This window comes from Vulpes lagopus, chromosome 7, assembly GCF_018345385.1.
Source record: "Vulpes lagopus strain Blue_001 chromosome 7, ASM1834538v1, whole genome shotgun sequence".
NCBI lineage: Eukaryota > Metazoa > Chordata > Mammalia > Carnivora > Canidae > Vulpes > Vulpes lagopus.
This window is the reverse complement of record NC_054830.1, coordinates 1,147,397-1,171,951: the sequence shown is the minus strand read 5'-3', so window position 1 is coordinate 1,171,951 and position 24,555 is coordinate 1,147,397. Positions and strand designations below refer to the sequence as shown.

Genomic DNA, 24,555 nt, shown 5'->3' with positions numbered 1-24,555 from the left:
CGGGGACAGGGGTCACGGGGGCCCTAACCACAATGGGCTCTTTCTTGGTCCAGGGTCCCTGGTCTCCCTGAAACGCTCCTTTGCAGGACTGAGACCTCAGCGGTCCGCTTCCCTGCCAGCCGCCGGGCAAACTCTCGGGGAGTCCCCTGGAGGAGGCGGCTGGGTCTCAGAGCCTGTCGGGGTGCAGCAGCGGGACAGCCGGGGCCAGGATCGGGGCGTGCAAGGGGGCGCGGGCAGGCTGCAGGACCCATGGAGACAGAGCCGCAGCAGGAGCTGCAAGAGGGGCCCCGGGGCGTGCGCGGGAGGGGAGGCTGGCCGGCATCCTGGGGGCTTGCCAGAGCGCGGGGCCCGGCTCCAGGTCGGTGCCAGCGACCCGCGGGCCTCCCGGGGCCTCGGGCAGCCCCGCCTGCAACCGCCGGCCTCCCTCCAGGTCCTCCCGGAGCCCCGCGCGCCTCACCGCGCAGGCGCGTGGCCGCCCCGCACGGCCCGAGCGCGCAGCCGCACTCGGCCCCTCCGGCCCTCCGGCCCCGCCCCCGCCGTGCGCGTGTGGGCGGGGCGGGCGGGGGCGGGGCATGCGTGCGGGGCGGGGCCAAGGCCGGCCTATAAAGGCGGCGGCGGGGCGGCGCGCCCGGCTCCTCTCGGCGGCGGCGGCGGCCCAGGCGGAGGAGTCCGCGGTGGTGGCGGCGGCGGCGGCGCTGTTCCCCGCGCGGTCCGCGCAGCGGGGTCCGGGCTGCGTGTGTCGGGCGGCGGCGGCGGCGGCACTGCGGCCGCGGCCCGAGCCCGACCCCGGTGAGTGCGGCCCGGCGACCCTGGCCCGGCCCCGACCGGGTCTCGGGGATCGGGCCCCGCGGCGCCTCGGCGGCCCGGGCTCCCGGCGCGTTGGCCGCAGCCGCTCACGCTCTCCTTTGTCTGCTCCCGCCTGCAGGCTCCCCTCCCCGGCCGCCCCCCGCCCACGGGCCGCCCCCCCGGGCCCGCCGTCCCCTCCCCCGCTGGCGGGGCCCGGACAGAAGATGGTGCAGAAGAAAACAGCCGAACTTCAGGGCTTCCACCGTTCGTTCAAGGTGAGGGCCGGGTGGGCTTGGGGCCGCTGGGAGGTGGTCCGCTCGGGTGGCCGGTGGGGGGCGTGTGGCCCACCCCCAGGACCCTCCCCGGGGCTCGTGCCTGCCCCCGCCGGGCGTCGGGGCTGCCCCCGCGGGTGTGCGCTGGGGGGTGGGGGGCCCTGGGGACTGTGGGGTCTTTCCTCCAGGAGCCCCAAGTGGGGCCGGGGCCCCCAGCTCGTGGGGGCACCTGGCTGTGTGTCCCTTGCTGACCCCGGCCGGGTGTGCACTGGTAGGGAGCTGGGCAGGCCACAGTCCAGTCCTTGTCAGCTTGGGCCTGTGGGTCCGTGGGGGTCTCTCCTCCAGGGCCCGGAGGTAGGGCTGCAGGTCCCCAAAAGCCCTCCTAGGTGGTCTGCAGAACGGGGGAGTGGATTGGACGCCCCCCAGCCCTGCACCTCCTAGACGCTCCAGGCCTGAGTGCTATTTCCTGTGGGAGCGGGAAGTTTCTGCGGTGGCCCCACGGCTGCAGCCGAGTCTTGGTCTCAGATGAGCAAGTCTGGGGGGCGGGCAGGTGCTGGGCTGGGGCCCCACAGGGCTGGCTCAGGGGACGCAGTGATGTCAACGGCCGCCCCACCCCGCCAGCCGAGTTATGTAATGGCTTCCCCGGGCCTCCTTGGGCAGGGACCTGTTGCCCTGTACAGAAGGCAGGACCTGGGTGTGTGTGCAGGCGCGCGCACGCGTGTGTGTGTGTGTGTGTGTGTGTGCATGTGTACACAGGCGTGCTCCACACCGGGGTGGGAGGAGCCAGCTGAGATTGTTTGGGTTAGAATTCCCAGGCCCGTCCAGCCAGCATCTGGGGCCAGCGCGCCCCACCCCTGCCCACACGCCTGTCATCCGCACCCCCTCCCTGCTGGGCAGCAACAGCCTTGGCAGGTCCAGGCCTCCAGGGCTGGGCTGCAGGGGGTGGACCCAAGACGTCACTGGCAGTGGTCTGTCCGCTCTTGGGGCTGGGCATGAGCTGAGACGGGGTCAGCGTGAGGGGCCAGCATGGCGGCCAAAGCAAACTCGAACTTTCTGGATGGTTCCAGCCGCCTCCTGCCAAGGCCTGCTGAGTGGAGGCCAGAGGCCAGCCCCAGGCCCAGCCCGCCCACATTGCTTGGGACCAGAGGCTGCGCCCAGGTGGGACTGTGGCAGTGCAGGGGGTGGGGGGGACACACGGGCCGGGAGCCTCCGCGCTGACCTGGCCTCCCAGCTGCCCAACCCCTCTCCTCCTCCACGCCGAGCCTGCTCCCTTGGGCCCGGGCCAGCTCCCTCCTCCCGCCCGGCCGCAGCAGGGACATGCTTCTGCCAGGCGTCTCCCAACATACTTTCCCCATTTTCCGCTGGCAAGTCGGAGGCTCGGAAAGAGCAGGTGTTTGTCCTGGGTCCCCCCTGCATGTGGGGGCGAGGACACTGGAGCTGGCTTTCCCCCGGGGGTGGCGCGGCCACCCTTTCTGTCCCCGAGTCGGAGGCTGGGACAGGCGCGTGGGGTGGTGAGGGGACCCAGCAGGCCCGCGGGGGTCCTTGCGCCCTTCCTGGTTGGGACGAACTGTGGGCAGCTTCCTCCCATCTCACGCGGGCCGGGAGGCCCGCGGCTCAGGTCACTGGACCGAGGCGAGGTAGCCGGTGGGTGACGGTGCTGGCTGCTGTCGGCGAGCCTCCCTCTACCCGCCCTCCTAATCGCCTCTCCCGTGGGTGTCCTGGAGCCCCTCCTCCCGGGTGGAAGTGGTAACCTGGCACCTATGGAGGAGCCTTATCGGATGGCTGGTGGGCGGCCCTCCCGAGGGCTGTGTGCCTGAGTCCCCAGGGGGCCGGCCCCCCAGCAGGCAGGGCCGGGACCCCGACCGAGCCCGCGGGCTGGCTGGAGTACTCCCTTCTCCCCGCTCCCCTGCCCTGCCGGCCTCCTAGCAACTATCTGCAGGGTGGGTGGGGAGGCGGGGAGGGCCTGTGCGTGTTTTTCAGCCGCTCCCTCTGACCTCTGCCTGCCCCCCTGGGCTGCCGGCCTGGCTTCCGGGCCTCCTGTCTGTAGGAATCGGGCCCAGCTCCTTCTGCAGCGGGTCCCTCGGGGTCTCCACGGCGCTCCTGGAGCTCCTCTGGACGGCCCTCCAGCCACAGCCCGGCCCCCGGTGTCCTGCGGCGCAGGGAGGGGCGGTGACCCTGGTCGCCCGGCATCAGCAGCACCGCTGTGCCCACGGGCCCGCCACGCCCACCCACGGCCCTGGCCCCCTAGTCTACGAGGGTTCGGGAGCGAAATTAGAGCTGCCTCCTGAAGGAGCCTGGCTGGCCTCGGCGTCCCCACCTCCGAGGCCTCCCACCTCAAGGCCGGGCCCTCGGTCCTCACCCTGGCCCGCCTGCCCTGCAGAGCGCAGCAGTGCTGTGGGGGGCAAGGAACGGTTTCTCCGCCCCCAGCCTCTTCCTTTCCCAGTCGGGGTCTAGTCCCCAGTCCCGGGGGCCGGCGGGCAGCCTCCAGTGGGTCCCCGGGTCCACGAGGGGCTCCGTCCTGGGGGTGAAACAGGACTCGGCAGGGCCGGGCACAGGGCGGCCCGTGTTCACACCGTCACGCGGAAGGGCCCGGAGGCCCGTCTCGGGAGCCTCTAGAGTCCGGGGGAGACGGCCGGTAACAGTGGGAGCACAGTACGTGGCCAGGAGCGCCGTGGCGTCCCCACTGACAGAGGGGACACTGAGGCCAGAAAGGCAGGGGCCCTCCCAGGAGGCCGTGGGAAAGCAGGCAGGCCTGCTGGGAACCCGCCTGGAAGCCCTGACTCACCTCCTCCCACTGACCGGCCTGCCGTCCTGCTGCCTTTGATCCCCGGCAGCCCCGGGACCAGTTGGGCCACGGCCTTGGCCCCATTCTGCAGGGGCGAGCAGGCGGGGTGTGAGGCATGGCCGGGGCACCAGGGTGAGTCCTGCCCGCCCTCCCCTCGCTGCATCCCTTCCTGGCCCCCGGGGGCCCATTTCCTCACAGCCCGCCGAGGCCAGGCTTTGTTCCCCTTGACCTGCCTGAGCGCTCTCCTCTCCTCCCCCTGCAGGGGCAGAACCCTTTCGAGCTGGCCTTCTCCTTAGACCAGACCCCCCGCGGGGACACCGGGGAGACCGGCTTCAGCCTGGAGTGCCCCGCCCGCCCTGGTGAGGGCCTGAGAGGGAGGGGCTCTGGCCCGGAGGGGTGAGGGCTGGGCCGAGCAGGACGGGCCTCACCCCCGGTCTCCCAGTGCAGATATGCCCGCGAGCCAGCCCATCGACATCCCAGACGCCAAGAAGAGGGTCAAGAAGAAGAAGCGGTGCCGGGCCACTGACAGCTTCTCGGGCAGGTTCGAAGGTGAGTGGGACCGGCGGGGTGGGGGGGCCGGGGAGCTGGGGCTGGCCCGGGGCAGCTCTCACCGCCCCCCTGCTCCTCAGACGTCTACCAGCTGCAGGAGGATGTGCTCGGGGAGGGCGCCCACGCCCGAGTGCAGACCTGCGTCAACCTCATCACTAACCAGGAGTATGCCGTCAAGGTGAGCGCCGGCGCCCGCGTGGCCCCCCTCACCGCTTCCCGCGGCGCCTGGGATCCGGCCCTGGCCAAGGGTGGCGGGAGGAGGGGAGCTGGCATTCGAGCCCCTGGACCAGCAGCTGGGGAAAACTAGTGTCTAAAAATGGCCCTAGGGCCAGTGACTCAGGCCACCCCTGGGAATCTGGGTCAGGCTGGTCTGAGCCCCTGAGGCTGGGCAGGAGGTGACTGCAAGGACCAGCGCGGCTGAGAGCTGGGGCTTCAGTCAGAGTTGGCCCTTATCTCTGGGTCACCTGGTGCCGTTTCTCAGGAGTGACCAGCGGTTCTCCATCTTGGTTACAAGCATTAGAAGGCAATGCCATACCCGGGGCCCGAGGAAGCTTGGCATTTAGGGGAGAGCAGGGCAGGCCCAAAAGAACCTCTGCTTGAGTGTTCCCCTGCGGACCCTGATCCACAGTATAGCCAGGTGGCCTGGGAGCCGTGGCCTCGAAACCTGTTTGTTGGCCAGGCCGCGTGGCCCTGTGTTCTTCCCCGGTGACCCTGCATCCAGGTGGGGTGGGGTCACAGGAGGCTGGCTGCACCACAGGAAGCCCAGCGCTCCCGGGTGAGAGGGCTGGCCAGGGCCTCGGCCTTGGGGGAAGTCTGAGGATAAAGGAGGCCATGGTCCCTGCCCTGGGGAGTCCCGGGCGGGGTGGGGGCGACAGTGTGAGAGAACTGGATGCAGGGCCTCCAGCACTTTTCTGTTCTGGGTGCTTCCCTCCTCAGGACCCTGCTGGGTAGCCTGGCTTCTTGTCACTGTTGGACAGTTAGGAACAAGGCTCAGAGAGGTTAAATAGTCTGAACCCGATGCCATGTGACCCCCCCCCCCCCCGTAAGGCCATCCCTCTTTCTGGAGGGACCACGTTTTCCTTCATAAAGTGGGGGTCCTAGCCAGATTCCCAAGAGAGAGGATGAGGCTCAGTTTACTCCATCAGAGGGGAGCTCCTGGCGTTGTGGCAGAGGCCCTGAAGCCTGGCTGCCCTGCCCCTCTGTGGCACAGGTGTGTTTGTCACCAGACAGGTGGCACAGGGCATAGGCTGGACCGGGCAGCAAATGGACGCCATGCCTTCCTGCTGCTGGAACAAGCTGGGGCACACACCACGTTCCCCTCTTCCAGGCCATTGCACGGGACAGGGAACCCCTGGGCCAGGGGGTGACCTCGCCTGCCTCATCTCCCAGTTAGAGGGGACCCAAAGATCCAGCATGGGAAGAGGTCCCCAGTGGGTGCCTGGGGCCAGGGCTGCCTGGAGGGAACCACAGGCACCTTCTACCCCCACTTCTGTGAGCAAAGGTGGCTGGGGGGAGGTCTGGACGGGCATGGGCCCAGAGTCCCTGGGTGCCAGAGGGGTTTGGAGGCAGAAGCTGGCTTCCTGAGGCTCTGGAGTCCCAGGAGACTGTGCCTGCTGGTTGGCAGGAGGGCCAACCTGAAACAGGCCTGGGCTGAGGGACCCACACAACTGCCCAGACTGTCACGAAACTAGAGAGGTGGGACTTGGCACGGAGGCCGGTAGGGACGGCTTGGCTGGCAGCCAGGTGCCCTGAGGCTCCTCCATTCCCTGGGTGGTATGGGGGTCCACGCAGTGGCTGGCAGTCTCCTGGTCGGGGAGGGGAAGCTGTGCAGTCCCTGGGTCCCTGACACCCCCCGCCCGTGGGGTCGGGAGTGGAGAAGGCCTAGCCCCTCTGTTTCTGCCTTTCCTGTCCAGCTGGTCTCTTCCCTGCTGCCACTTGGGAAACATGTTGCACATTCCTCCTGCCCCCTCCCCCCAAGCTTGTGCTGACTCCATAGTTCTAACTTCTGGCAAATTCTGGGCCCAGGAAGAGAGCTCTGCTTCCTAGAACTTAAGATCGTAGGCACGGCACAGGGCAAATTTCTGGGAGGGGCGCCTTGGGCTTTGGAGGGTCTGGCTGACCCAGCTGCTCTGTCTCTTGCCCCACCTCCTTCTAGATCATCGAGAAGCAGCCGGGCCACATTCGGAGTAGGGTTTTCCGGGAGGTGGAGATGCTGTATCAGTGCCAGGGACACAGGTAACGTGACACACCTCGCCACACAACAGCCCTGCTCGGCTTTCCGTGGATGAATGGGCCTGAATCTCGCGTCATCCCCAGCCAGCACTTAGGGGGCACCCCTTGCGAATCCGCCTCTGCGCGGGATACACTGGGTCAGACCTAGAGTCGGGCGGTCCCGAGTGGGCAGGGTAGAAGCACGCCCACAGCGCCCCTCCCAGCCTCTGCCTTCCTGTGGCAGGTGGGGGTGGAAAGGGTGTGCACCTGCTGGGCCGGGGGTGCACAGGGGCCTCAGGAAGCCTCTCTCCTCTTCTGCCTCTCCCAACACCCCTGACCCGTGCCCCAGGAATGTTCTAGAGCTGATAGAGTTCTTTGAGGAGGAGGACCGCTTCTACTTGGTGTTTGAGAAGATGCGGGGCGGTAGGTGGGGCCTGGGTGTCCAGCTGGGTGTCCGTGGGCGGTGGGCTGGGCCACCAGGGAGAGCCTTTCCATCGTGCAGGAGCATATGCAGGGTGGGGGGCTTGTGGGGTCTGAGCTGCTGTGCCCACGGCAGCTCAGGGTTGCAGATTTTGAGGCCCAGGCGGCCAGAGTGGGTGCTTCCCTGTTGGGGGAACGGTGGGGGGCTGGGGACACAGGTGACCCGTCCCTGTTCTCCCTCCACCACCGCCTGCCCCAGGCTCCATCCTGAGCCACATCCACAAGCGGCGGCACTTCAACGAGCTGGAGGCCAGCGTGGTCGTGCAGGACGTGGCCAGCGCCCTGGACTTCCTGCACAACAAAGGTGGGTGGCGGGCGTGGCCCCAGCGGCGCCCAGCCCTGCGCTGGCCGCCTGCCCAGGACGCCCCCCCCGCCCCAGCTGACTGTCCCCCGGTTCCCACGCAGGCATCGCCCACAGGGACCTCAAGCCAGAAAACATCCTCTGTGAGCACCCGAACCAGGTAGGGCGCCAGGTAGGGCGCCGGGGAGCCGCCTTCCCTGCGGCCGCGGGCGCGACCCCGCCTCACCGCCCCTTCCCACCCCGCCCAGGTCTCCCCCGTGAAGATCTGCGACTTCGACCTGGGCAGCGGCATCAAGCTCAACGGGGACTGCTCGCCCATCTCCACGCCGGAGCTGCTCACCCCGGTGAGGCGCGCGGGCGGCGGGCACGCCCCGACCCGCTGGCCCCGGCCCGCTCCGCCGCGGTTGCGTAACCTCGAGGTGCGGCGGCCGCGCGCCGCCGAGCTGGGGCTTTTTGCTTAGCAACAGCCGCTGATTGGCCCCGCGGAGAGGGGCGGGCGGGGCCGCAGGGGGCGGGGCGGGGCCGGCTCCCGGCAGCTGATTGGGCGGCGGGGCGGGGCGGGCACCTGCCACCTGTTGATTGGGCGGGGAGGCGGGGCTGGGCCTTGGCCCGCCTCTGATTGGCTGGGCGGGGCGTCGGGCGAAGCGGGGCCGGTGACCCTGCGATCCGCCCTCACGGGACGCCGGGAAGTCCCGGCCGCTGCCCTCCGCCCTCGGGCCCTGACGCCGGCCCCGCCCGCAGTGCGGCTCGGCGGAGTACATGGCCCCCGAGGTGGTGGAGGCCTTCAGCGAGGAGGCCAGCATCTACGACAAGCGCTGCGACCTTTGGAGCCTGGGCGTCATCCTCTACATCCTGCTCAGCGGCTACCCGCCCTTCGTGGGCCACTGCGGCAGCGACTGCGGCTGGGACCGCGGCGAGGCCTGCCCGGCCTGCCAGGTGCGGGGCTCCCCGACCCGACCCCGACCGCCGACGGGGGCCTCCGCCCCTGCTGCACAAGGAACCCGACACCGCGCCCCGCGGGCCCTTCCACCCTGTACCCCTGGGGCCCCGCACCCCAGAGGCTCCTGCCCCTACATCCCGGGGCCCCTGCGCCCTGCCACACACACGGCCCCCACACCCGCGCCCCGCGGGCCCTTCCACCCCAGCATCCCAGAGGTCCTGCACCCCTTGGGACCCTGCACCCCAAAGGTCCCCCCACCCCTCATCCCATAGGGCCCTGCATCCCTCAGGCCCCCTGCACCCCACCGCCCCCCCATCTGGGACGTCCACAAGGCGGTGCTGGCCGGCCCTTCTCGGGTTACAGGCATTTTGGTTCCAGGGCCCCTGGGAGAAGGCAGTTGGGAGTCAGGGAGCTGCCCTGGGGAGAAGCACGGCTTGTGATGAGCAGCTTCCAGCCTCACGGCCTCTGCCCATCAGCCTGGCTGCGGGGCAGCGTGTCGCGGGGCAGCGTGTCCCGGGCCGGGTCCACTGAGCGCTTGCCTGATGCTGCTCTCCTGTCCAGCCTGCGTCACTCCCAGTCACCTGGCCCCCCGGAGCCCCCCGTCCTGCCAGCAGATCTCAGGCCCCCTGCCCACCCTGCTGCCAGTGGGGAGGGTTGTGTGCTTTGTCCCCGTCGTGGATCCTGCCGCATGGTTGGGCCTGGGGACCTGGCAGAGCTAGTTATGAAGCGGTGTCCTGGGGTGCCCGGCTCCAGTCCCAGCCAGTGCGGGTACGTCTTGGGTGCACTTGCCTGCGGCTGACCCTTCGCTCCCTTGTACTCCTGTCCCATAGAACATGCTGTTTGAGAGCATCCAGGAGGGCAAGTATGAGTTTCCCGAGAAGGACTGGGCCCACATCTCCTTTGCTGCCAAAGACCTCATCTCAAAGCTTCTCGTCCGCGACGCCAAGCAGAGGCTGAGCGCCGCACAAGTCCTGCAGCACCCATGGGTGCAGGGGGTGAGTGAGCCCTGCTAAGTCCTGCCTCCATGCAGCCTCCGGTGGGCTAGGTGGCAACTTGGAGCGCGTGTACAAGAGGGGCCAGCATCAACACCTGCAGCGTGGCTCTGGGGCTCCATCTTGGCCACCTGTGGGGGCACAGGTGCAGCAGGAGTGTCCACCTCCTGCTGCCAGGTAGGGGCTGGGCCTGCAGGAATTGGTTTGCAGTGAACTGTTTGGCCTTGTGCCCTGCAGCCTTCGGGGGCTCATCCTGCTCGGCACACCTGGCTTAGCACACCTGGTTCGGCACAGCAGGCTGAGGTCATCCAGGTGTTGGGCGGGGCCTGCCGAGATGGGTGGATTCACAGCTGCTGGCCCTGTCTGGCTCTCTGTCCCCATCCATCCGGGAAGAGCCTGGCGTTTCTTTGGCCAGCGGTCACCCGAGCCAAGCTCTCGCCCAGGACGAGGCCATAAGGGCAAGGGTCTCAACCAGAATAGAAGTGGCCCCAGGGCTCCGTGGGGAGTTACAACTGGGGCCCTGGTCTGGAAGCAGAGCTGGTGGGGGCTGCCCAAGCCTTCTGGGAGCATCAGGAGACCCGCGGGTAGAAACTCTCTTGAGCCCCTGCTGGGCTCCTGCCCTTCAGCCTAGCCCCTCCTGTCTCCTTGCAGTGCGCTCCGGAGAACACGCTGCCCACACCCATGGTCCTGCAGAGGTGAGGTCCGCATGGGGTCTTGGGTCCGGGGGGCAGGGGGACCCCGAGTCGGGGGATTCACATTAAGATGCTTCAAAAAAAGACTACTCTCTTTAAATTGTTAAGCTGGGAGGCCATCTGAGTGTTTGGGCTGTCTTGTGCCAGTGGTGGTGAGCGATTGGGCCTGAGCGGGGGTCCTGGCCCTGCAGGGACGTTTGGGGGGGCCTGGGGCCTGCCGCTGCTACCCCAGGGTACTGCACAGCCCCTGGGGTCCTGGGAGGATCGGGGCCTGCCCGGCAGCCACCCTCCAGCTCCTCGGGGACTGCCCCCTCCCCAGGAACAGCTGTGCCAAAGAGCTCACATCGTTTGCGGCTGAGGCCATCGCCATGAACCGGCAGCTGGCCCAGCGCGAGGAGGACGCAGCCGAGGAGGCGGAGCAGGGCCCGCCCGTGGTCATCCGAGCTACCTCACGCTGCCTGCGGCTGTCCCCGCCCTCTCAGAGCAAGCTGGCCCAGAGGCGGCAGCGAGCCAGCCTGTCTGCGGCCCCCGTGGTCCTGGTGGGAGACCACGCATGACCCCTCCCTCTCTCTGTACATAGGTCACTCCCTCCCCTCCCCCTGCCCCCCACCTCGATCAAATCTAAAGATTTTTTTAAGCTGTTGCCTGCTGGTACCCAGCAGGCTGCCCTCCCCTGGCTGGGCTCCCAGGCGCTAAGCTCAGCTGGGGGGGTGCTCTTTTTATATGAGGTTTTTGCTGTTGGGTTTTTCTTTTTTCTTCCCCACCCTCATTTTCCCCCTTTAAAGGTGTTAAAAGCAAAGCAGGTGCCCGGGGAGGAGAGTGGAGGGTGTGTGTCGCGGGGCTTGCCCGTCCCGCCGCCCCAGCCCCAGATGCTCACCTGTACTGTGAAAGGTCCCCCTGCCCGCCCCGCCCAGTTGTGACTCAGGAGAGGAGGGCGTTTGTCGTCTTCCAGAGCTGGGGGCCAGGAATGCGCCCCCTCCCCAGCCCTCGCAGTATTTTTCAGGGACGGGCCAACCCCCCATCTCCCCTCGGTGACACAGCAGCTCCTCATCCCTCACCCCAAAGACACCCTGATCGCCTGGTGGGGCAGGGGCTTCTCAGGTCTCCCTCATGGCGGGAGGGTGGGGGGATGGCCTGCAGCTGCCCGCTGGACTCCCCTCTCTGCCTGACAATCAGGGCTCTCTCCAACCTTGAGCTTGGGACCTGGGGTGCAGGGGGTACACCTCCCGCCCTCTCCAAGGGGGACCCTGCCTACCAGGAGGGTGGGGCCAGAGGAAGTGGGAGGGGCTGGACCTGCGCCCGTCAGCCAACGTGGGGGTCCCACAGGGCCCCCCTCCCCGGGCACCCAAGTGCCCCTTCTCAGGGCTCAGTCTGACGACCACGGACACGTCCCGCCCCTTGTGGTCACCCCTGGGGTCTGGTGTGGAAGCTCTGTTGGCACCGCCCCCCCCCCCCCCAGAGCCAGGGCCCACCCAGGGGTTCTGCTGAAGCCCCTCACCCCGAGGGCAGCGTCTCTGCCCGCCTTCAGGAAAACCGCCGCAGCCGCCACGGCCTCCCTCCGGGCACCCAGGAATCGCCGTGCCCGCCTCCGCCAGGCTCGGGGACTCTGACGCCCCCTCGTCCTCGGGTGGGAAACACTATGCAATACGGGCCCCCTTGCTCGGCGCACTGGCTTCTGCGGCCGGAGGGTGAGGGTGGGGGCCCGCCAGGGCAGCGTGCCTGGGGTCAGGCCAGGGCCTGGAAAGCCCTCTGGCTTCTACTTGTTCGTCCTGTTTTGTTAAGTTTTTGAAGACATCAGTTGACTTCCCTTCCCTGTTCTTGAATACTTGAATGTTGGGGGGCCTCGTGGGTCGGGGGGCCCAGACGCCGTTTCTGCGGCAGTCCCGCGGCTGGTGGGGACTGGAACCCCCGCCTGGCCCCCCGCCCGCCTGGATCTGTGGACTGGCCTTTCCAAAGACCCCGGGGGGTGGGGAGGCCGCCCCCACCCCCTGCTTCTTGCCCATCGGTGATTCTTCTATGTTTTGCAACTGGGGCTTCTGCCTTTTTGTAAAAAAGAAACCAATGGACCCCCGCCCGCCCCGGGCGCCTTGGCCGTTCTATTCTGGAAAGCAGAGCTGTGAGGAGCTTTTCTTTTTCCCAAAGGTGGGACAGCCACTGCCTCCCCCGTCACGCGGGCAGTGTGACCCCGTGTGACCCGGAGGACTGTCAGAACCGTTACTGTGAATGAGCGCCCGGCTCCCAGGCTGCCCGGCGCCGGGGGAGGGGAACGGCCACGTTTCAACGTTGAGAAATGTAAAAAAGACAAAAAAAAAAAAAAGTTTTTTAAAAGTGGGGGGAGAACACCCGAGCACTTTAACTACCGTACCAGGTGAATCGATACAGCTCATTTCCTTACACCAACTGTCATGCCGGACTTTTGTATTGTTTTGTAAGGATTTAATAAAAGTCAAAAACCCGTGTGTCCTCGTCCTGGTTTTCTGTTCCGTCACAAGCGGCCCCAAAGCAGCTCTCCTCCCCGGTGACGCCCCGAGTCCACAGGTGGGCGGGTGCAGCGGGTGGACTCGCACCCAAGGCCGCGGGCTGGGCCAGGGGTGCTGGGCAGGCCCGCCGGACGCCGGTGGCAAACGTTCCCGGAACCAAAGAGGGAGCCAGGAGGCTGAGCTGGCCTTGGAAGCGGCGTCCCCTCCCGTCCCCTCCCCGGCCCGAGGCCTCCGGGCTGCCCCAGATCTTGGAGGCAGAAGAGGGCAGCTTGTGCCACTGAAGCCTGCAACCTGGTCACAGGAGCCTCCCACGTGACCTGCCTCGTGGGGAGGGAGCAGATCCGGGTTGGCTTCCTGGAGGCGGGAGCCACGGGAAGGGGGAGGGGGTCAGCCTGGGCTGCGGGGCTTCAGCTTCCTCTTCTGACCACCAGGGATCCCAGAGTGCCGCAGAGCGCTACAGCTGGCAGGTGGCCTGGCAGGTGGCCCCGGCTCTGGGTCAGGTGGGCACCCCCCCACCCCCCACCCCCCGTGCACCAGTGCAGGCTCGGCTCTCGGCTCCAGATCCATCCCCGGGAGCAGCGTGTGCCGGTGCCTCACTCCTGCCGGCGGCGGGGGGCCGTGTGCGTGCGTGGGGGACACGGCGTGTCTGTCCATCCGTCCGCGGACACTCAGGTTGTTCCCACTTTGTTGGCCACGGGAGTTGTGCTGCTGTGCGTGTAGTGGACACTGGCAGGGATGCGATCGGGCATCGACCTGGTCAGATGTCATTTCATTTTTGGAAGGACCGCCTTGTCACCGTGCCACCTTGCAGCCAGCCTAGCGAGGGGTGACGGGCCCGGTGACAGGGCGGTGGCCGGGAGGCCGCAGAGCCAACGAAGGCCTGGCCGTGTCAGGAGGTCAGCCGGGAGCACCCGCGTCAGCCTGGCCCCCGGACTGGGGAGAGCGAGGCGCCCGGGGGGCCGCGAAGGGCCACCTGCACAGGCAGGGGCGCTGGGCTGTCCTGGGCACCGGGGGGCCACGGGCCCCGCCCCGCCCCCACTCTCCGGAGCCCCCCCCTGCCCCGCCCTTGTTAAGCGCCCTCCTAGAGCCCTCCTCCGAGACCCCGAGATCCTGCAGCCACGTGCCCCGGGCGGGGCCCCACCAGCCCCTCCAGGACCGCGCTGCCAAGGCCCCCCCCAATGCCTCGGGCCACTCCCCTGTCCCTTGCCCAGCCTGGCGCACATGTGGGCGCCCCATGCCAAGCTCCCGCCCTCCCAGGTGGCGCCGAGCCCTGCCCGGCCGTGCCAGGCCTCGCGCTGACCTCTCCCTGCCTCCTCCGCCTTGGGGCACAGCTTGTCGTCGCCGCTGCGGTCTCTTCTGGGCAACCCCGCCCCTTCCACGTCTCCCACCCGCCCCTTCCACGTCTCCGAGCCGAGGAGCCGCAGGAAATCCCGGGCGGGGTCGGAGGCACTGGGAGGCGCTCCCAGGCGGTGACTGGCGGGCGGCCTGGCCCGTCTCCACCTGGGCCCAGGGGAATGCGGGCGTGGGGTCCCCAGCCTCCCGGCCGGTGCAGCTACACGGGTGGGACCTGCGCCCCAGGCGCCCTGGAATCACGTCTGTGATGTGGGCTTGCGCCCCGCGCGGCCCTGGACAAGGCACTGCCCATGCTGCGGCTGTTGGGTGCTCCTGACGGGGAAATGGGTGGGCGTCTGGAAACTGGGTTGTCTTCACGGTTTCTTTCTGTAAAGCTAAAACTTTTTTAGAAATACATTTTTTATTTTTTAAAAGATATTATTTATTTATTTATTCATGAGACACAGAGAGAGGCAGAGACCCAGGCAGAGGGAGAAGCAGGCTCCCTGCAGGGAGCCCGATGCGGGACTCAATCCCAGGACCCCGGGGTCACACCCTGAGCCGAAGGCAGGTGCTGAACCACTGAGCCACCGGGCGTCCCCTAGAAATAACTTTTATTAAAAAAAAAAAAGTAGGTTGGGGCGCCCGGGTGGCTCAGCTGGTAGCGCATCCGACTCTTGATTTCATTCAGGTCAGGTCACAGTCTGGAGGTCATGGGATTGAGCCCCACACCTTGGGAAGATGCTTCGGGGTTCCTGTCCCGTCCAGCATTTCCCCCACAGAGACTCAGTTTCCGCACGTGGAATGTGACATTAATAGCTCCAGCTGTCCCCTGACTCAATTTCCCTTTTGTGACCCCTGCGAGGCAGCAGAAGGCGGGGACGCCAACAAGGACTGGGGGTCGGGTGCTTGCCCAGCACTGCGCCCTCAGCTCGGAGGGGGGGCTCGGAACGCCTGCACCCAGGCCCCTGGGGATGCAGCAAGTTCCCGGAGCCCTCGCAGGCCCGCGGCAGGAGTAGCAGTGGGTCGGTCAGCGCCTTCCAGGTGGCACCTGAAGGCCCGGGGGCCACGTAAAGTGGCAGGTCGGAGCCCTGGTCACTCCGGTCACTCCCGACCCAAGCTCATGGGCTGGGGGACTCAGCCCTGCCCCGGCTCCGGTCTCAGCGTCCCTTCCCTTGAGCCTGGCTCCAGGCACGCGGTGACCGCTGCCAGTGTCCGCTGCCAGTGACCGCTGCCAACAGGAGCCAAGCTCTGTTACACCGTGACGTCGTCGCTGCAGCCCAGCCCGGGAGGGGACGCTCCACCCGCCCGCCCCGCTTCCGTGCCCCTTCCCTCTCTTCTGCTTGGCAAAAGAAGTGCATCAGGCTGGACCAGAGACCTGCTGCCCTCTGACAGAACCTTCTGGAACGAGGGACACACAGGCACCGCCACATGTGGCTTCGAGCTGAAATGCGGCCAAAGCAAACGCGGACCAAATGCTTCATGTATTTCTATTTGATGTAAATGCATCGAGCCTGGGGGGCTGGTGGGTCCCCCGTGGAAACACAGGCTCGGGCGGCCGCCTGGTCTGGGGTCGGTCCCCGGGTCCCTCCATCCTGAGCCTGGGTACACACTGGGCACCGGACCAAGGCTCCTGGGGGGAGGGGTGGGGGGAGCAGAGCCCCGACCCAATGACTCCAGCTCGGCCCTCCCTGTCCCCGCCCACAGGTGGCCGTGGGGGTGTCGGTCATGGGGCGGGCTCCCAGTCCTCCACACCCTTCCCTTTGCTGGCACAGCCCCCACCCGGGGCCCCTGGTGGGGTGAGGGCTGGGGGGGGGCCGGTGGGAAAGGAGAGCTCGGAGCCCTGTGCGTGGGCAGGTGGAGCCCCGCAGGCACTGGGGGGGCGGTGTCAGTGGGAAGGGGGGCTGCAGGCTCCGGGGGCTGGCTCCCGCCCCCCTCCCCTCTGTATCTCCGTGGGAGCAGCGAAGAGCCACCCTCCCACCCGAACTGTTTCCCAGAATGAAAACACGTCAGGTACATGCGCTGAAACGCTCCCGAGTGACCTACATGTTTCCTGGAGCATGTCTGCGGGGGGCGCACGGCCACACTGGGTCCCACAGAGGCGGCCAGGAGGGCGCGAGCCCCAGTCCACGCCGCTGCCCGGAGCCGCCCCCCAAACCCAGGCGGGAAACGCTCCGGTTCGTGGCTGCGGATCGGGTGATCCCCAGACTCACTGGCTTAGAACCGGCTTGTTTTGTTTTGTTTTAAAAGATTTTATGTATTTGTTTGACAGATGGAGAGAGCACAGCAGGCCGAGGCCGAGGGGGCAGCAGGCGGCTTGCTGAGAGTGGGGCTCCCTCCCAGGACCCCGAGCCCCCGACGCTCAGGGAGGGGACCAGACACAGGAGGCCCCGCGGGTGTGGGTCCACGTGTGACACGTCCAGGAGGGGAGGGGACAGGGGGCTGGTGAAGGGGGCAGGGGTCATCGATGGCTCTCTGGGGGACAGGGAGGGGGCGGGGGTCCGTGCTTCCTGGGGACGGGGTCTCCATGTGGGGGGATGGAAGGTTCTGGAGACGGTGTGGCACTGGGTGCACGGCGGGGTGAGTGTGCTTCGTGCCCCAAGCTGTCAGCTTCAAACATATTAACGTGGCCAATTTCGTGTTTTATGTATTTTATCATAATAATTTTTAAAAGGTAAAGCAAAACCCAAACAACAACAGGACACACTTAGATTTGTCTCTGGCTCCGCTCCTGGGCGGCGGGCCTCGGCTCTCTCCTCTGTCCCGGGCAAGCGGCCACCCTGCCCAGTGGGACAGGGGACGGGACCGCAGTGTGTCCCTCTGTCGAGTCTCGGCCCTGATGCTCCGCACCCTGGGCTCCCTGGTCTGGGGCTGGGGGGGTGACCCAGGCCACGGGCCCCCAGCACGGGGAGGGACATAGGGGCCCACCCTGCAGTCTCCTTCACGCCCCCTTGGGTCCCCTTGACCAGGGATTGACAACCGGGTCCCGGGTTTCCTGCTGGGCCGCCCACAGCTGCTCCTCTGGGCCTCGGGGCAGACAGCGCGGGGACATGCACCTCTGATGAGCCCGGGACACGCCTGCGGGTCCCCCGAGGTGGCCTCCTGCTTGTCCCCAGAACCCGGGCCGCGGTGACCCCTCACAGATGCCGCCTCCGGAAGAGAGGCCTTACGGCTCTCAGGCCTCAGCCGCCGCCTCCCTCCACGACCCGCGGGGAAGGACACAGACTGGCCCCCGGGTGTCCGCGATCAGCAGTCGCGCAGGCGACTTTGGACTTGCCGGGTCCTGCGAGGGAGATCAGCCTGAGGAGGGGCAGGTGGCGGCCCCAGAGGCACGTAAGGCTGGGGGCGCCCCTCCGCTGTCCTACCCGGGCCACGGGAGCCGGTGGCCACGCGGGCTGCACGCCTGGGAGTGGGAATGTCCATCACGCGGGTCCCCCTCCGTCCCCCAAAGCCAGTCACTCACCCAGTCGGTGACCCGGGGACCCCGTCTCCCTGTGCTCGGCCTGACTGGGAGGAGACCTCGGCCGGAGACGGAATCCGGGTCCGCCGGGCGCCGCCGGGGATGTTCCCCCCCGCGGATGTCACCGGCAGGCTTCCGGGGCGTGGGGGCTGGAAAGCTTTTCCTCTACCCTCTTAGGTTCTATGCCAGGGACCTGTCGATTAAACTAATGAAAGACATTTCCCTAGGAGCCTGTACACTTTTATTTATTTTTGATTTTACGCGCTCGGGCCTCAGAGGGAAGCGAATGGGCAGAGGGAACCGCGATCTGGGAGCTCGATCAGCGCCGCGGGGGGCAGGCCACGGACGGGAGAGCAGGTGACTCAGGAGCCATCAGTGGGCCCTCAGGAGAACGGACGGGCCATACGACAGTTGGTGACAGTCTATCTGGCAGTGGGGCCAGCTCTTCTCCGAGAGGAGACATTGGTCCCTGGAAGGGATCTATGACCACCGAGGTCTTTGGGGCAGATGAGGGATTTCAGGAGCTCAGACGCTCGGCTCAAAGGGATTCTCACACCAAAGTGGCATATGTTGGGGGTAGCCTGCCTCGATGCCCCTCAGCGGCTCCCTCTACATTTTTTGCTGACCTTTGTCCCCCACCCCCGCCCCATGTCAGGCATCTTTGGTGTGAATGATATCCCAGCTCCCAGAGTCGGGGCGATGACACCCCCAGCTGCCCTCTGCCGGCAGGGGAGTCTCCGGAACCAAGCCGAGATCCTGGGATGGGCCGTGTGCGCAGCGCCCTCTAGGGAGCGGTTCAAGGCCCCCCACCCCGGGCCGGAAGATCCAGCGCCTTCCGGGGGACTGGTTGCAGGGACCCCACAGGCGCTGGGGGGGCGGGGGGGACCTGCAGGAAGAGTCCAAGGAGGTCGCAACCGGCTGTGGTCGCCCCCTGTCACCCCTGGGCCGGGTGTCCTCAACTTTCTGCTTTCACAGTTAATCTCTGTGTCTTCTAAATTTTTTTTTTTTTAATTTATTTATGATAGTCACAGAGAGAGAGAGAGGCAGAGACACAGGCAGAGGGAGAAGCAGGCTCCATGCACCGGGAGCCCGACGTGGGACTCGATCCCGGGTCTCCAGGATCACGCCCTGGGCCAAAGGCAGGCGCCAAACCGCTGCGCCACCCAGGGATCCCAATCTCTGCGTCTTCTAAAGGACACCAGACCACCCATGGAAAATGTCGCATTTTAATGTCTGCTGAACTTTTTTTCTTTTTTGAATTTTATTTATTTATTCATGAGAGACACAGAGAGAGGCAGAGACCCAGGCAGAGGGAGCAGCAGGCTCCCTGCGGGGAGCCAGATGCGGGACTCGATCCCGGGACCCCGGGGTCACAACCTGACCCTGGGCAGACGCTCAACTGCTGAGCCGCCCAGTGGCACCTAAAATTCGTTTTAAATTTAGCATTTAGGGGATCCCTGGGTGGCGCAGCAGTTTAGTGCCTGCCTTTGGCCCAGGGCGTGACCCTGGAGACCCGGGATCGAATCCCATGTCGGGCTCCCAGTGCATGGAGCCTGCTTCTCCCTCTGCCTCTCTCTCTCTCTCTCTCCCTCTCTCTGACTATCATAAATAAATAAAAATTAAAAAAAATAAATAAATTTAGCATTTAAAAAAATTAGTATTTAAAAAAATGCTTCCAGTTTACAATAGACAATATGACATATTAAAAGTGAACATTTCGGGATCCCTGGGTGGCGCAGTGGTTTAGCGCCTGCCTTTGGCCCAGGGCGCTATCCTGGAGACCCGGGATCGAATCCCACGTCAAGCTCCCGGTGCATGGAGCCTGCTTCTCCCTCTGCCTATGTCTCTGCCTCTCTCTCTCTCTCTCTCTCTCTCTCTCTCTGTGTGTGACTATCATAAATAAATAAAAATTTAAAAAAAAAAAAAATAAAAATAAAAGTGAACATTTCTTTCTTGCGTTTCAGAATATTTCTTTTTGTATTGCTAACAGAAATACATCTCAGAAATACAGGTATATATATATTTATATATATTTATATATAATATATATATTTTTTAGGTATATATATTTTTAAACTGCAATAAGGCAGTTACAAACATGCAACTTTGTGGATTAAGCATTACCTATTTTATCTTTTTATATTATTGTTTTAAAGATTTTATTTTTAAGTCCTCTCTACCCTCAGCGCGGGGCTCAAAGTCATGACCTCCAGATCAGGAGTTGCCCGCTCCACCGACTGAGCCCGCCCAGGGCCCCTTGGGTCACCTACTTTAATCCTTGCAAAGATTTGCATTTTGGCACCAAAGCTGAAATGGCTAATGCATTTGGAATTCCTTCTACTTGCTCTAATAAAAACTCTACCAGGGGCTCCAGGCTGGCTCAGACGGTGGAGCGTGTGACTCTTGATCTCAGGGTCGTGAGTTTGAGCTCCACCTTGGGCATAGAAATTGCTACAAATGGAATCTTGAAAAAAAAAAAAAGCCAGTGGGTGAACTATTATTCCAGAGAATGTAAAATAAAGTGTGATTGTGGCTTTATAGCCAAAATTTGTTATAATCTAACTGACTTGTCTGTTTTTTTTTTTTTAATCTTTTTTAAAAATTTTTATTTATTTATGATAGTCACACACACACAGAGAGAGAGGCAGAGACACAGGCAGAGGGAGAAGCAGGCTCCATGCACTGGGAGCCCGACGTGGGATTCGATCCCGGGTCTCCAGGATCGCGCCCTGGGCCAAAGGCAGGCGCCAAACTGCTGCGCCACCCAGGGATCCCGTCTGTGCTTTTTTTTAATGCCCAATGTGGGGCTCAGCTCATGACCCCGGGACCAAGAGCCGAACGCCTGACTGATGTCTTTTGAGTTTTTTTTTGTTTTGTATTTAAAGATTTTATTTATTCATGAGAGACACAGAGAGAGAGGCAGAGACAGGCAGAGGAGAAGCAGGCTCCATGCAGGGAGCCCGGCGTGGGACTCGATCCCGGGACCCCAGGACCACTCCCCGGGCCAAAGGGGGCACCAAACCGCCGAGACACCCGGGCTGCCCCTGTCTTTTGAAACATCATTTGTGAAAAGCTTTTTATTGGGAAATGAAGCAGGCTCCATGTGGGAAGCCTGACGTGGGACTCGATCCAGGGACTCCAGGATCACACCCTGGGCCGAAGGCAGGCGCCGAACCGCTGAGCCACCCAGGGATCCCTTAATAAATAAAATCTTAAAAAAACAAAAACGAAACAACAACAACAAAAAACAGGTTCTCTCATCAAGTCAACACAGGATCCCTGTCCTGACTGAGAAGCTCCCCCACCCCCTGGCGACCCTTCCTCCACCACGGTCAGTAACTTGAAATATATGATTATTATTTTCTCACTTTGTTTATAGTTTGACCACATGAGTATGCAGCCTAAATAAATGTAGTCTTACCTCTTTTTTTTTAAATTTTATTTATTTATTTGAGGGAGAGAGAGAGAGAAGCAGACTTTCCACTGAGCAGGGAGCCCGATGGGGGACTCGATCTCAGGACCTCGGAATCATGACCTGAGCCGAAGGCAGATGCCCAACCAACAGAGACACCCAGGCGCCCCGGCAGATGCATATTTAGATGTACAGTATGATGCACACAGTTGTGCTGCACAAAGCTTTTCTGCAGGTACATGTGCTAAGAGGGGCCCCGTGGACAGTGCCCAACACGGTGCAAGGAATAGATGACAAGTCCCACTGAGACTCACAGGAGACCTCAGGTTTTTTTTTTTTTTTTGAGTTTTATTTTTATTTTTTAAATTTTTATTTATTTATGATAGTCACACAGAGAGAGAGAGAGAGAGAGAGAGAGAGGCAGAGACATAGGCAGAGGGAGAAGCAGGCTCCATGCACCGGGAGCCCGATGTGGGATTCGATCCCGGGTCTCCAGGATCGCGCCCTGGGCCAAAGGCAGGCGCTAAACCTCTGCGCCACCCAGGGATCCCGAGACCTCAGGTTTTAATTGGTTTTCCCCCAGCAATGGGAAAAGAAAATATCTAGGGGATCCCTGGGTGGCTGAGTGTTTTGGTGCCTGCCTTGGGCCCAGGGCGCGATCCTGGAGTCCCGGGATTGAGTCCCACGTCGGGCTCCCGGCATGGAGCCTGCTTCTCCCTCTGCCTGTGTCTCTGCCTCTCTCTGTCTCTCTCTCTCTCTCTCTCTATGTCTATCATAAATAAATGAATAAATATTAAAAAAAAAAGAAAATATCTAGAGAACCATGAGACTGCAAATATGTGATTCCACATATAAGTCCCTTGTGTGACTTTTCAGCTACTGCTTCCTTACACAGGTTAGGTTAGCTGAGCATTGAGAAGGTGAACAAGATCAGAACATGAAAAATGTCTCTTGTTTTCTCATCAAAGGGATGCCCAAGGGTTAGCAGGAGGAGCTTTCTGGTTCCTGTGTCCGCAGAACAGCCAAAGCCCCGGGATCGCTAACCTGGGGAGGAGGCCAGCGCCGCCGGCAAATCAGCGACCCTCTCTGGCGCCGTCGTTCCTATTACCGGAGGCCGAGGTGAGCGCCGGTGGCCGATTTTGACAAAACTGGCCAGACGGGTGTCATTTGGGTTAAAAACATCAAAACCCGCAGCAGTTTATATTTGTCTGCATGTCGTTTTGAGCACTTGCTGTATTGTTCCAGACAACTTCCAGAAGCTGACCCTGTAGTTCCTGGTTCAGGGCTGAGCAAGGACACACACAACACAGAACAATAAACACGAGTGAGAGAATAATCATGTTTAAAAAAAAAAATGCACTGCACTGCAGTGACCAGGCCAAGCACCCAGAGGCTGGAAATCAGCCCGGAAAACAACGGCCCGGCCGCCAATCCAGTCGGCAGCAGCCGGAGCAACGCGTGCAGCAGGTGCAGCGCGCAGGCAGTCCTGGGAGCCCGCGAGGCGGCCTGTGCTTCCCGCAGACTCAGGTCAACCCGACTCCGGCGGAGGCTCGGGGACAGCCTCCTTGTCCTTGCCTTTGGGGCCTGGGGTGGGCCCCAGCCGTGCACCCTGCGCCCTGCGCGGCTCCAACCGCTGCTGGAGTGCGAGCCCAAGCCCCAAAACGTGGAAAACGATTTGACTTTTTTCCCTCGTCAGCATTTGATTTAGATTTCCAAACATACAGCGAAGTTTAAGTAATTTTGCAGCGAGCACCATCCCTAGAACCTGTGCGTCTGTCACTTCACAGGGCAGAAGGACCCTGAATGAGGGTGACCCTGGATTCCCCAGAGGGCCCAGTCACCTGACAAGGGTCCTTATAAAAGCGGCAGGAGGGTCAGAGTTGGAGGAGACACCGCAAGGGAAGCAGAGGCCAGGATGAGGCGACCGCAAAGGGCAGGAACAGGGTCGCCCCGGAGCCCGCGAGGGGCAGAAGGTGCTGGGACCACCGCGGTGTGCGCGCTGAGCCAGTCGGGGGGGGGGGGGACAGCGAGCCGCCAAGCCTAGAGAGGAATTGCCCCCTCCCCCCCCCCGCAGTGGTCCCCTGTCCTTCACTGTCTCCTGGCCCGGCCTGTACAGGGGCCCGCTCCCCGTCTGGCACGGCGCCTCGATTTCAGCCCCAGGGCCCCGCCAGCCCCCGGCCCCCCAGAACCGTCGGGGACTAGTGTTTAAAGCTACCGCGCTTGTGATCGTTCTCACACCTCCATTTGCAACCGCGGCCACCGTGGATGCTGTGGGCATCACTGCCAGGGCCCGGGCTGGAGGCTTAGGTTGGCAGGTAAGACGAATATGAAGTTACACGAGTTACAATCGGGATCTTCAGAAACTTACAGGTTCACCAAGGGATAAAAGAAAATATAAAATTAGGGATCCCTGGGTGGCGCAGCGGTTTGGCGCCTGCCTTTGGCCCAGGGCACGATCCTGGAGACCCGGGATCGAATCCCACGTCGGGCTCCTGGTGCATGGAGCCTGCTTCTCCCTCTGCCTGTGTCTCTGCCTCTCTCTTTCCCTGTGTGACTATCATAAATAAATAAAAATTAAAAAAAAAGAAAATATAAAATTATATTTTGGGCAAGGGGCTGAACACTCAGCCAGGTGTCTTTGTTTATTTATTTATTTATTTATTTATTTTATTTTATTAAGATTTTATTCATTTATGGGCAGCCCTGGTGGCTCAGCGGTTTGGCACCACTTTCAGTCCAGGGCGTGATCCTGGAGACCCGGGATCGAGTCCCACGTCCGGCTCGCTGCATGGAGCCTGCTTCTCCCTCTGCCTGTGTCTCTGCCTCTCTCTCTCTCTGTGTCTGTCATGAATAAATAAATATATAATCTTTAAAAAAAATAATTAAAAATATTTTATTCATTTATTCATGAGAGACGCAGATGCAGAGACAGACACACCCAGAGAGAGGCAGAGACGCAGGCAGACGGAGAAGCAGGCTCCATGCAGGGAGCCTGTTGCAGGCCTCGATCCCGGGACTCCAAGACCATGCCCTGGCCTGAAGGCAGGCGCTAAACCACTGAGCCACCCCGGGATCCCCAGCCAGGTGTCTTTGGAGGAGGGTCTGCACGTGTTTCCAGCCCTTTGGTCTCCACAGCAATTACTCAAATCTGCCCCGGAAGCTGGGAAGCGGGCATGGACGACATGCAACGAATGGGCCTGGCTGTGTGCCAATAAAACCTTACTTACAACAACAAGTGAGGGGCTAGGTGTAGCACACAGGCAGGCCATATTTGCTGAGGACATCCTTTTTTTTTTCTTTTTTTAAAAGATTTTATTTATCCATGAGAAACACAGGCAGGGGCAGAAGCCGGTTCCCTGTGGGGAGCCCGACATGTGACTTGATCCGATGACCCTGGGGTCACGCCCTGAGCTGAAGCCAGACGCTCAACCGCTGAGCCCCCCGGGAGTCCTGGGACACCTGTTGTAGAGTATTGTTAGAGACAAATCGGAAATAGCAATATGAACTCACACTCTTCAGAGTCGATCATGTCCAACTGATCATTTAAGTAGCCGTTAAGCAGTTTTGCACCAAATATCAGTGCACAGGAACTGAAGAGGTGTCCCCAGTATCCACAGTCACGGATGCTCCTCCCTGCCCCAGGGAACGTGGGCTCTCTGGAGAATAGTCGCTTTTGCATCTTGAGGCCAGGAGGGCGCACTGCGGGCATGGACCATCATTGCGAGGAGGCAGGGGTGCTTCTCCACGTCCTGGGGGATGGTGAAGGCCCACACAGGAGCCCGCACAGAGGGATCCTTCATCAATAATGATTATAACTAATTAAAACTACCTGAGTCTGAATGCCATGAATCCAAAATTATCTT

General features: G+C 63.0%; 1 protein-coding gene across 1 annotated transcript; it reads left to right on the top strand.

The window, feature by feature from the left end:
- The first annotated feature begins 625 nt into the window (after positions 1-625).
- MKNK2 (MAPK interacting serine/threonine kinase 2) lies at positions 626-12,467 on the top strand. Its single transcript, XM_041763379.1, has 14 exons — positions 626-789; positions 926-1,061; positions 4,106-4,202; positions 4,291-4,392; positions 4,473-4,570; positions 6,548-6,627; positions 6,953-7,026; positions 7,283-7,387; positions 7,489-7,544; positions 7,633-7,728; positions 8,126-8,320; positions 9,155-9,319; positions 9,968-10,011; positions 10,328-12,467. The coding sequence occupies exons 2-14, from the start codon at positions 1,011-1,013 to the stop codon at positions 10,563-10,565; spliced, it is 1,401 nt and encodes a 466-aa protein (XP_041619313.1). The 5' UTR covers positions 626-789; positions 926-1,010; the 3' UTR covers positions 10,566-12,467.
- Positions 12,468-24,555: the final 12,088 nt, after the last annotated feature.

Coding starts and splice junctions, on each gene's coding strand:
- MKNK2 (XM_041763379.1), top strand. CDS start 1,011: ATGGTGCAGAAGAAAACAGCCGAACTTCAGGGCTTCCACCGTTCGTTC. Junction 7,729..8,125: donor CGCCGGAGCTGCTCACCCCG/GTGAGGCGCGCG, acceptor CCCCGCCCGCAG/TGCGGCTCGGCGGAGTACAT. Junction 8,321..9,154: donor AGGCCTGCCCGGCCTGCCAG/GTGCGGGGCTCC, acceptor CCTGTCCCATAG/AACATGCTGTTTGAGAGCAT.